Source organism: Ylistrum balloti, unplaced genomic scaffold (genome assembly GCF_031769215.1).
Source record: "Ylistrum balloti isolate Yb309-2 unplaced genomic scaffold, AGI_CSIRO_Ybal_v1 Utg370324, whole genome shotgun sequence".
In the NCBI taxonomy this organism is placed as follows: Eukaryota; Metazoa; Mollusca; class Bivalvia; order Pectinida; family Pectinidae; genus Ylistrum; species Ylistrum balloti.
The window spans coordinates 1,175,311-1,188,296 of record NW_026782237.1 but is presented as its reverse complement, the minus strand read 5'-3'; the positions used below and the strand labels follow the sequence as shown (position 1 = coordinate 1,188,296).

General features: G+C 36.1%; 2 protein-coding genes across 2 annotated transcripts in view; one reads left to right on the top strand and one right to left on the bottom strand.

The window, feature by feature from the left end:
- Positions 1-60: 60 nt before the first annotated feature.
- LOC132553372 (alpha- and gamma-adaptin-binding protein p34-like) lies at positions 61-10,672 on the bottom strand. Its single transcript, XM_060217610.1, has 9 exons — positions 10,609-10,672; positions 9,603-9,793; positions 8,897-8,996; positions 7,817-7,906; positions 7,391-7,471; positions 6,450-6,698; positions 4,610-4,717; positions 4,427-4,476; positions 61-3,982 (listed from the first exon to the last, which is right to left on the bottom strand). Exons 1-9 carry the CDS (start codon positions 10,670-10,672, stop codon positions 3,914-3,916), a joined length of 1,002 nt encoding a protein of 333 aa, XP_060073593.1. The 3' UTR covers positions 61-3,913.
- Positions 10,673-10,872: 200 nt separating this feature from the next.
- Positions 10,873-12,986, top strand: part of LOC132553406 (IQ domain-containing protein H-like) — a 32,986-nt gene continuing 30,872 nt past the window's right edge. The window contains exon 1 of the mRNA XM_060217652.1: positions 10,873-10,923. Coding sequence (XP_060073635.1) covers positions 10,873-10,923 — 51 coding nt within the window. The remainder of the gene's footprint in view (positions 10,924-12,986) is intronic.

Genomic DNA, 12,986 nt, shown 5'->3' with positions numbered 1-12,986 from the left:
CTGGGTTGATGATGTAGATCGGATGTGTTGCAATGATCGAGGAAAGTAAGTCTGAACATGTTATCTGTTTTGATTTTTTATTCTTATCAAGCTCACCAAAAACATACAATATTATTCCTATTTACTAGCTGACAACCATTATATTTAACTGAAAGATAGCATGTTATCACAGTAATTGTTTTGAGGGTTGGGCGATATGTTGTCTGTCTTCAGTGCATTCCGTAGATTAACAGTACCAATATTTTTATCTATTTTTAAAATCAATAAGTAACAACAAAAAAATCTAAACTGAAAAATATTCTATAAATCTACCGACATTATTGCAGTATATGTGTTTCATTTTGAAGGTCCAATATCACACATTGTCACAAAGCTTATGTGTACATATTCAGATTGACTAAAAATACCAAAATATTGACTGAATCAAAAAGATGACTAAATTTCACAAACACAAGAAGTCTGAACTGTCAAATGTCGTGTAACAGTTAGAGTTGGAATGTTCATTGACAAGATGAAGGATGTGGAGGAGGGACAAATAAACGATCGGAAATAAGCACCAAATAAAACATATACAGTAGTTCATAGTGAGAGCTTGATTCAAATATATCTACACAAGAGAATAACCAGCCTTACAATATTAGGTTCATACATTCACACAAAAATATCAATTTAAACATAAATCACTAACTAAAATAAACATACAGAATTTTATACTTTTACAATACATACAAAATACTGTATTATTTTATGTGTGTATGTGAATGCAGTGATATGCCGGAGTAACAATCACCACAATCTTCAACAATATCAACCATTACATGAATACTGACGATTTACAGCTTGATCAATAGTTTAGTTATTAACGATTCACAGACTTGAAAAGAGGTTTTGAAATAAACAAGTCTAGCTTGTATGTTCAACATAACTGAATACTGATTATGATGTGTGTTATTGACCAAAGTGTCAAAATTCCATACCGATTATAGATATACATTCCTGGATGTGTATACTTATAACTGTAACTACATATGTATTACATTATACATACTATTAATACCTACACACATTAATACCTGATTGTTTTTTTTATAATACGACATTGTTTCTCTCCTTTTCTGAGTTGGAATGGCTTACAGTTGTAAAAAGGACAATCTGCAATATTCATCTAGTTTACATATATCACATACATTGTAAAACAAAATGTAACACCTATTGCACTTCCACAAGAGAGTAAGAGAGTAGCATTCTGAACACTGTATCATAGAGCAATACTCTATTAGCACTTCTACACTAACTAAGGAAGAAGCTCCCCTCTACATCATCTTAGAGAGTAACTCAAGGACAGCATGTCTACACCATCTAGGCCAACAGCTCCCTTCTATACCATATCAGAGAGTAACTCAAGGACAGCATGTCTACACCATCTAGGAGAACAGCTCCCTTCTACACCATATCAGAGAGTAACTCCAGGACAGCATGTCTACACCATCTAGGAGAACAGCTCCCTTCTACATCATCTTAGAGACTAACTCAAGGACAGCATGTCTACACCATCTAGGAGAACAGCTCCCTTCTATACCATCTCAGAGAGTAACTCCAGGACAGCATGTCTACACCATCTAGGAGAACAGCTCCCTTCTATACCATATCAGAGAGTAACTCCAGGACAGCATGTCTACACCATCTAGAACAGCTCCCCTCTACATCATCTTAGAGAGTAACTCAAGGACAGCATGTCTACACCATCTAGAAGAACAGCTCCCTTCTATACCATCTCAGAGAGTAACTCCAGGACAGCATGTCTACACCATCTAGGAGAACAGCTCCCTTCTACACCATATCAGAGAGTAACTCAAGGACAGCATGTCTACACCATCTAGGAAAACAGTCCCTTCTATACCATATCAGAGAGTAACTCAAGGACAGCATGTCTACACCATCTAGGAGAACAGCTCCCTTCTACACCATATCAGAGAGTAACTCAAGGACAGCATGTCTACACCATCTAGGAGAACAGCTCCCTTCTACATCATCTTAGAGACTAACTCAAGGACAGCATGTCTACACCATCTAGGAAAACAGTCCCTTCTATACCATATCAGAGAGTAACTCAAGGACAGCATGTCTACACCATCTAGGAGAACAGCTCCCTTCTACACCATATCAGAGAGTAACTCAAGGACAGCATGTCTACACCATCTAGGAAAACAGCTCCCTTCTACACCATATCAGAGATCAACTTCAAGACAGCATGTCTACACCATCTAGGAAAACAGTCCCTTCTATACCATATCAGAGAGTAACTCAAGGACAGCATGTCTACACCATCTAGGAGAACAGCTCCCTTCTACACCATATCAGAGAGTAACTCAAGGACAGCATGTCTACACCATCTAGGAGAACAGCTCCCTTCTATACCATATCAGAGAGTAACTCAAGGACAGCATGTCTACACCATCTAGGAAAGCAGTCCCTTCTACACCATATCAGAGAGTAACTCAAGGACAGCATGTCTACACCATCTAGGAAAGCAGTCCCTTCTATACCATATCAGAGATCAACTTCAAGACAGCATGTCTACACCATCTAGGAAAACAGTCCCTTCTATACCATCTTAGAGAGTAACTCCAGGACAGCATGTCTACACCATCTAGGCCAACAGCTCCCTTCTATACCATCTTAGAGAGTAACTCCAGGACAGCATGTCTACACCATCTAGGCCAACAGCTCCCTTCTACACCATATCAGAGAGTGACTCAAGGACAGCATGTCTACACCATCTAGGAAAACAGCTCCCTTCTACACCATATCAGAGTGACTCAAGGACAGCATGTCTACACCATCTAGGAGAACAGCTCCCTTCTACACCATATCAGAGAGTAACTCCAGGACAGTATGCCTACACTACCTAGGAGAACAGTCCCTTCTATACCATATCAGAGAGTAACTCAAGGACAACATGTCTACACCATCTAGGCCAACAGCTCCCTTCTACACCATATCAGAGAGTAACTCCAGGACAGCATGTCTACACCATCTAGGCCAACAGCTCCCTTCTACACCATATCAGAGAGTGACTCAAGGACAGCATGTCTACACCATCTAGGAAAACAGCTCCCTTCTACACCATATCAGAGTGACTCAAGGACAGCATGTCTACACCATCTAGGAGAACAGCTCCCTTCTACACCATATCAGAGAGTAACTCCAGGACAGTATGCCTACACTACCTAGGAGAACAGTCCCTTCTATACCATATCAGAGAGTAACTCAAGGACAACATGTCTACACCATCTAGGCCAACAGCACCCTTCTACACCATATCAGAGAGTAACTCCAGGACAGCATGTCTACACCATCTGTTCTACACTGTCTCAGGGAGTAGCTCCCTTCTACACCATCTCCAAGATCAGATCATATCTACACTGCATCACAGTCCCTTCAACACTGCATCAGATAGCCTCTCCCTGACAGCACTAAACCATCTCAGACAGAAGCTCCCTTACAGGCCTTCGACAATGTATTTCTGCAATAGAATTTCTATAGAGCACTGCAGAAAGATACTTCATAAAATACAGAAGGAGTTATTTTGAAACTACAAATGAAGCTATTTAGCAACTTGCAGCCATTTCATACCCAATCAGTCACAACCTTCCTAATCTTATATTATCATGATATTGTTTTCGTTTGATCCATCAGCCTTTCTATTCTTGATTCCAAGATATCATATGTCCATAAATTAATCAAAACATTACAAAAACAGTTCTAAGGATGTACATTTCAAATGTAAAGCACCAACTCACATACAAGTTTTCAGAAAATAAACTGGATATATTTGCAACCTCTGAATAATTATGGAAATATTTATGCCTGACAATGAAGTTAGAAAGGAGCCATTTTTCTTGCCAGGAGGCTACTGCTGTAGGTCAAGTTCCTCTTCGCTATCGTCCCCCCCTATAGCATGCCAAAATGATGTAGCAACCTGACAAAAAAGGGTGTTTTCTTACAGATTTATGAGGTGTGTCATTTCACATTTACTTGTCAAGTCCATTTTATATTTAATATAATGTTGTGAGGTAATTCCTATTGTATGACTATTAGAAGTGTTTCATTAATGATAAGATGACAGTACAATGGAAACAGGCATATGTATTAATTTTTATATGATAGGCTATGGTTTGCTGTAGCTATACAAGAATATCATTACAACCAACTTATTGTTAAATGTTTTAGTGTTTCATTGACTAATATAGGCTTTCAGCCTGTTGTTTAATCCCTTTGATAACTTTATCAATACAACATTTCAATTGAAAAAATGAAATGTTTAAATAGGCTTTTAAACAGCAGACAAATCAATTTTACTTTCAAACACAATGTATAAAATTTTCCATATGAAATAAAACGGACAATTTATGCTCATTCTTACCTGTTCAGCATATATCTTTCTTTCTTCTGGTGGTAAGGATTCAGCTTTCTCTGAAAAAGTTGGAAAAACCAAATTCTAAATACTGTGCAATTATCCAAAGATAATTTGATAACACTACTTCTATACATTTTAAAAGCTAAATCTTTACACAAAAAATTACCTAACAATGAATATATACCTTACCTTTCATAAGACGGAAATTTGCAAACAGCTTCTCAAAAGATTCTCCACCAGGATCATCTGCTCCAACAGCTTCAAAGAGAGCAAGGTCTTCCATCCCTAACATGGAATCTATAACAGAACACAGACATGCTTCAACACATGCATTTGATAGGAGTTCAAAAACTGATGAAAAATAATTCTAGAAGATTGTGTCCTACCAAAGCTCTTTAGAACTAAAACAACACAAGAGGCCAATTGGGCCTGGATTGCTCACCTGGCTTTGTTTGGCTGAAATTGCTTCATCCAATCTAAGGAAAATATTTATATTGATTCTTTCCTTAAGCCCCACCCCTCTGCTCCCAGAAGGGCAGCAACACCATTTATACAAAATCTCATACCCAAGAATGCTTCAGATAAAATCAGGACAGAATCCTGATATTCCTACAGAAGAAGAAAGTTTTTAAAGATCTACCTCCATATCCCATATTGGGCCTCACCTTGCCTACCCCAAGGTTGCAAGACCAAAAATTTATACAAAAGTGATTCCCCTTCACCCTAGAAAGCTTCAAACCAAATTTGGGCAAAATCCAATTATTCCTATAGGAGGAGTGGGACCTAAAAGAATTTCCCCTATTTCCATAATTGGGCCCCTCCTCTTCTGCTCCACGGTGGCAAGACCTACTGTTTACACAACATAGATTCCCTTCACCCAACAAAGCATGAGACCAAATTTGGCATTTTCCCCTGTAAGGCCAGGAGCCGAGATCCATAGTTCATACAAAATTGATTCCTTTTCACTCAGGAAAGCTTCAGACCAAATCTTAACAACAAAAAATAAAATTCTTCCAACCACAGGAGAAGGATTTCAAAGAATTTCTTCTACTTCCAAAATTAGACCCTGCTCCTCCCGCCCAAGGGTGCTGAGACCCACCATTTAGAAAGCATTGATTCCCATTCAACCAGCAATACTTTAGACCAAACTTGAGCAAAATCCAATCGTTCCCACAGGAGAAATAGGATTGTAAATTTCCCCCTTTTGGACCCTGCCCGTCAGGTCACAATGAGCAGAGACTCACAATTTATATAATATTTGTTTGACTTCTCGTAAGGATGTTTCTGACCAAATTTAGTCAAAATCCTGTAAGTACTTTACGACTGGTAGCAATTTTTAGGGAAAAAGTTGGCAGACTATGGCTGTAGTGTGGCAGAAGCTTGTCGGTCCTTTGAACCTTGTGAGTTAAAAACTCCAAACAGTATCATACATTCCGTATGTTCACAAAGATCTGTTTTATCATAACTCCAATAATTTTTGCGACCTTTCTTGATAAACAAGTTTACTCTGACTTTCTCAAGGTAAACAGAATCTTACATTTGTTTCACATGAGAGTTATGAAACAACTTTTCCTTTTACATTGAAAGACACCTAGAAACATGAAAACTTCTAAGTCTTGTTTTATACATCAGGCTTGTTGATACATCTCATATAAATGGGAAACTTGTGTAACATCCTCTATTTCTTGCACAAGATGATACTAAGAAGTATAATAAAGAGTGTTACATATGTAATATATGTAACATCTCTCCATCCCAACATTGTTTGGTCAATATTATACCAATTCCCAAGCCACTGGTCCCCGCTATACAAAATTCAAGCCACTGTTTTGACACTACCATTAAAACTCTCAAGACGGTGTTTGGCCACTGCTGTACCAATTCTCATGTCACTGCTACAAAGAATTTACGCACTCTGATTGTTTACTTATATATAAATTGAATTCAGATGATAAAGTAGAAACTTTGAAGACAACATTAAGGGTAGACAATTCTAGTTACCAGGGGGATTCCCTTACTACAATCTTACTTATAACATTATCAGATGTTTTCTTTGATTTGCCTGTCGTAGCAGCTGGAGTGTACCCACAACAGGCAGTACTATTCCCAACTCCACTACCACTCTCAGGCTCTCCATTAATTTCTGTACCATCTATTCTACTATTTTCTGTAGTCTCTTCAGCATCCTGGTCTAGAGGCTTCTCAACATCTTGTAACTTCTTTGAGGATTCCTCTTTCATCAATTCTGTCATGTAGGAACTACGAATACTTGGGCGTTCTGAATTAAAAATACGACTTCAAGATATAAACATTAATTACTTCATTTTCATAAGTTACTACTAAAAGTTGATTGGAAGATGTGATATAAACATAGGAGAGACAGGTTTTAAGAGCAAAGACTTGAAGTGTGCATGATCATAAAAACATTATAATTTGCCTAACATTTTACCTTACTGATACCTATCATGTAAGCATAGGTTCGTTTAACAAAACTAATGAAAAGTTTAGCTGAATCATTTGTAAGCTGCAGAAAGTTAAAGAAGTCATGGATTTCTCAGCTTCCAAGATACCATTTCTAACTAATACATCACTAGAGCAATAGGTGGCCTAGAGTCTCCCAGGGTGGCAATTTGTTCACAGAATATATGGATGATGATAGAATAGACACTGTCCCTACAGTGTAAACCTACCTTGAGGAAACCGTATGCTAATAACATATCAGAGGTAATTAAGAAATACTTACAGATGGATTTGACTTAACTGTAAAGCTCATAAAAACTAGACAGATCTCATAACCTGGTTCTACCAGGTATAGTTACTATAGACTAACTAACCTTGTACCATTAATCTTCCAAGACACAGATACACTAGAATGGCTTCTTACCCTGGTTCTACCTAGGTGTAGCTACATCTATTTCATCTTGACTCTAGAAATGCTGATATTGTGTAGATGTGGATAGCAACACAAACCTTTCATCACAAGATCAGGCCAGGTGTGGGCCTGTAATGCCTGAATTATCCTTTTTGTTCCTGTTGTTTCTTGGAAGTCATCTGTGAATTAGAAAATAGTTATCAACCTGACCAGCATATCAAATGGGAATCTATTTCACTCTACCACCAACATGAGGCATTGTTATTGAAAGATTTGTTAAATGGGTAATACCAGTAATAAAAAAAATTAAAATAAATGTGATTCGATGGCACAACTTGAGAGTGATAACTATATCACTTATCATGCATAGATTCATTGTTGCCAAATATATTATAAAATTGTTCTGAAACTCACTTTCATTGTCAAATCTTACAAGATCACTTAATCCACAACTCTACTTTAGTGAAAGCCAGACTGATTAGAACTTATTTCAGAATAAAAAGGTACAAAATATAAATGTATACCTTCACTGTCACTCTCTTCCAGAGGGCATAACTCCACCAGCTCAAAATTATTATCGACGCACCATTCTTGTGCAGTGATCTTTTTAACACCTGAAGAAAACTAATCTAAATTAATGTACATTTCATATTATGACATATATATTTGATTGTATATATATCATGTAATGAAAATGTAACAGAGGTCATTTTTCATCTCAATGCCTCCGCTAGGAATCGAACCCGGGACCCCTGGCTTACTAGTCTGACGCTCAACCAATCGGGCTAAAGAGATGTTCTCTCTAGCCGATTGGTATGTTGCGGCTAGTATTTTACCAGGGTTACAAAAACACTGACTATCAAATATATATTTTTTATACACTGGACATTCATATATACATAAAAGAATTCTGTTCTACAACTACAACATGTAATTCACTCTGTCTACATCCGTGGGACCATATCATTATAATTATCTGAGAGTGCATGTTTTTTTTTGAGTTCTTCTCTCTAGATCTTCTTTGAGGAGGTGTGTGATGAAATAAAAAGCATGGCATCCAAATCTACACCTCTTCCTCAATTCATGGTTCGTTTAACGATCAGTCTAGAATTGTCTGATGGTGGAAGACACACTGTTTCCTCTGAGGACGCACAACAGCAAGCACCAAAGCAGTAATATTTAACACCCCGTTAAATACTTAACCATGGGTACATGAATGATTAAAGTTAGCCAATAATCAGTGAGTCCTTAAGTGATATTTTTTTTTGGAACAACAGTTGACGACATTGCTAAATTTTAGCAACATGCTAACCATAGTTTAACAACGTCATAAGCTTAATGACAGTTTTGAACAACCGGGCACTGGTTTCTAAAGAGTTTTTGGATTGTCAAGTCTAGCTGAAATTCTCTGGGCAGTGTTCATGAATTCCATCACAAATAATAGCTTGATTAAATATATTTATAACATTATAAGAAATATTTTCTGAACATTAAAAGAACATAGAAAAATCATCAACTCTTCCTTAATAATGAACTAAGGCAAGATTGAACTAGTTAGTTGAACTAGAACTTGCTGATTTTCAGTGTGGAATGAGAAAACATACTGGTGCTCTCTGAACAGGAATGGCAAACAAGGATTTGTATTGCTGGTTCTATCTGCTTTAGGTAGGGAAGCCAGGACTTGGCCAGCTCAAAAGTCTTGCTCTGTAACAGAGAGGAAATCCAAAAGAAAGCTAGAGTATCATACATTGTGATGACATGGTGATGCATTTGATATCAAACTATGACATAACAACAATAACACACAATGAAATAAAGCATTCTCATCTGAAGATATGTTAAAATGTCCAAAATTTGGTTAAAACCCTGAAACCAGTGGAAGTGAGTGATGAGGTTTAAATGCAATGGTGAATTTATACTAAAGATTTATTCTTTATGATTAGTGTATCCATTCCTGCATGATTCCTATTACATCAGAGCCAATCGCAAAATAATAGTATCACAAGAGACCCAATGGGCCTGTATCACAAGTTCAGGTGAATGGACAGTATGTACAGCACATGAAACATATCATGCTCAAATTTTGACTGGCAAATAGTTAAAAATTACCCAGATTGTTCTGACAAATTTCAATGTATGGACAAGACTTGCTTATCAAATTTTCAGAGCATTGTTATTCTTTTTATGACTACAATACATTCACATATCACTTCAACATATACACTGTGTTGCAAATATTAAAATACTTTTGTGTGTATCAGGCTGGATAATAGAGTAAGAAAAGGCCAGAGGATTTTTCATAAGTCTTACCTCCTCCGCATCAAAATAGACCACAAAAGCATGGACATTCTCAGCAAAACTTTCATCACCAATAGTTCTTCTTGCTGTACAGCACAACTGAATATCTGCAGTATAGTATTTGGTATCTATGTGCCAGTCGTATCCCAATATATCCTCAATCAAGTGGCTGGCTGATGGTAAGTTGTCAATATTCAATATTTCTGAAATTTAAAGAAAAACCAGTGTTAAGTTCACCAATAACCAGCAAAAATTTTTTTACACATGCAAATATATACCAGTAACAAACCCAGGGTTCCTCTTATATGAGGTCCGTACATGGGATGCCAGATATTTTTTGTTTAAAAAATGTTAACAAATATACAGATCATAATGCTATCTATAATTTGATTCTCATACACAAGACATCTGTTGTTTATCTGATACAAAAGGTTACTGTTGTTTACTTGGGCAACAGAAAAGTCCGAGTTTAAGCTATCTCTCAGCATTTTAAAGAATTAGAAATTGGAAACGACACCATTTATTTTCAGGAAATGCATTTAAATTATACAATAGAACTTCATTTAATCTTAAAAGGACACTGTTCTAGAAATAACCAACGAAAAACCTGAACAGGATACTGTTGTTTACCGGAGATCATAGCTTTAACATGATCACTGATCATGATGCATCCGTTACATGTTTATTTCCAGAGATGCCCAAATTGCTTGAAATGCATATGATATACATTACCAGGATATAATTAATATATCATTCAAACATACTCAGTGACAAAGCCCAATTCTTAAATGCCTGCTATAATTTCTAGTCAACTTCAGGTCGGTGTCCGGGTTTCCGTGTCAAAGTAAAGTCATTTCGGTACATTACTAATTTCTTGGCCGAAACGTCTTGTTCAGCTTACAGCTACTGTCCTAACAGTTTCCGTTCATCTTAATAATTCTGATGACTAATTGAACTTATTGAATTAACTTCGGCTATACGCTACATTCAACGTTTTATGTTAAGTGAAAAAACGTACGTCGAATCAATTCATCAGGTTTGAAATCGTTGCAGCATGATGTGAAAAGCGCATAGGAAGACATTATTAAACCGGAAATGTGTACTACGTCATAACTTTGTGTTGTTTGATGTGTTGCTGGAGAAACAGCGCATGGCTGGCGGTTTTTAGACTCATAGTTGTTCGTGGATTTAGATATGTAGTGTTATTTTGTCATATTGCATTACAAGTGAAATTGAATGCATTGGTTATTTTAAAGAGTATTAACCAAAATATTGTTTCAAGATGACAGAGGTAGAAACAAGACCAGAAGAAGTTGGACAAATCCTTTTGAAGGTAAGAACATGTACACCTTTCTGAAAGTTCAATTGAAAGTAACACTACTGAGCATTGTAGGTCTAACATATTCGTCGTGCGTTATCGAAGCTTTGATATTTATGATAGCAGATACTCAGTATGTGTGTAACAGGTTCGTGACTTCCAATTCCCGAAACTAAAAGGTTCCCGAAACGAAAAATATAGGCAGGTGACCATTATGTTTAATGTATTGTGTTGACATCGGTTCCGCACCGTTATGTATTTCGGAACTGCCATTTTGTCCAGCCGTATAACATGAACTATTGACCTTCGTGACCCTCATGACCTTGCACCCGGATACTTTTGGTTGCTGTAACATGTCACGCTTCCGAAAATAATAAAAAAAAAACTTATTTACACTAATCACTATAAAATATTACGAGTATATATTTCATTGGCAAATTTGGTTTTTTTAACAATGCTCGATTTTTACATGTCAAACTTCCTCTTAGATATGATGAAATAAGCCATGAATTCATCCTCAGATGCCAATTTTTAGTTGTCGTCTATCATATGAATGAAAATCGACCATGAATAATAATAGACCGCACCATCTTACAATTTTTTTGCTATGGAAGTCCAAACTTATATATTGAAAACATGATGATGTATAAATTATCACTTTTGATGATTCATTTCAGATTTTATTTAACTAGGGAGTTGTAGACCGAGAGATGAAAAATCAACTTTATTTAAATAGTTTATAATAAATAGTGTTATAAGAAAGATGTTTACCATGAAATATAGCTCATTTGAGGAGAAAAAAGATAAAAAAAAATAAGACGTTTGATCGAACTCTTTAGAAAAGGTGCACACATAAACACAGATATCTACCACTTTCGCACCATGAATGTATTTTGATTTTTATTTTCATCAAAATGTCATTCCTATTCAAATAATGATTTCGTGTACATGTGTATTTCTGGGTCACACTAAGCTAACTCAAGCATCTCTGTGATCGGTGATGTCATCAGAGACATACATTTTAATGCAATCACATGTGCCATACACATGTTGATCATTTCAGGTGAGCAGATTTGAAACAATTTCTGTGATATTTTTTTAGAAAAATAGTGGACTTTCACAGGTCAGTTTTTAAATATATCTTATAGTATGAACACATTTCAAGTCATTTATGTATTTGTTTGATGGCATTTCATCAACATAGCATAGCTAGCGAAAAATTATTCTGAAGGGGTCCGAAACAAATGCACCAATGATTCTTAAGGTTCATGATTCTATTAATAACCTCCATGTTACCTATATGTATATAGAAAGTGATTACTTATTTAATTTAAAACTGCAAAGCCATATTCTTGCTATCTTCTTGATGATGACATCGTGTACCAAATTTTGATACACAGTATTTCATTTCAGAGTGAAAAGAAGATTGAAAATTATTTACATTGCTTCTTTGCCTATGTAGTAAGATGACTGTCCAGGCATTTAGGCCTAATATCTCATTCGAGCACATGCGTGACAGTAAGCAAGAAGTTACTTTTGGTTTTACCATACATCTCCATTATAAAAACTAATAATTTCATGTAACTCTCCAGCAGCAATCTGTTGAGGTAGGGTCATGTATGCTAACAGATCAGTTATTAAAGCTATATTTCTACAGAGGAAATAACGGTATCATACAATAGGACATATTTTGAAAATCATTGTTTGCATACATGTAGTTTAAAACAAATGACATCAGGTCTGAAGATTTTCACAGATTGTCAAAAAGAATCTCTAGTAGGGATTAGGAAAGGATTGGGCCTTGTATTTTTATTCAAAGTGTCCTCTAGCATTTGAAAAAGAAAAAATATACAAATAGATTTATATGCTTACTATTGCATTGTTGAAAACTTTAAAGCAGTCATCCTGATCACTGCATCATATAATGTTGGTATTGATCAACTGTTCTTCTGAGTAAAATAAGTTCTTACCACTTATCTTAGATCTTTGATATTGATTTGGTGCAGTGGTGAAATCATTACGTAACTGCAAGGTCTTTCAGATCTCAAGATGTTTGCATTCCAACTCTACTTCAATTT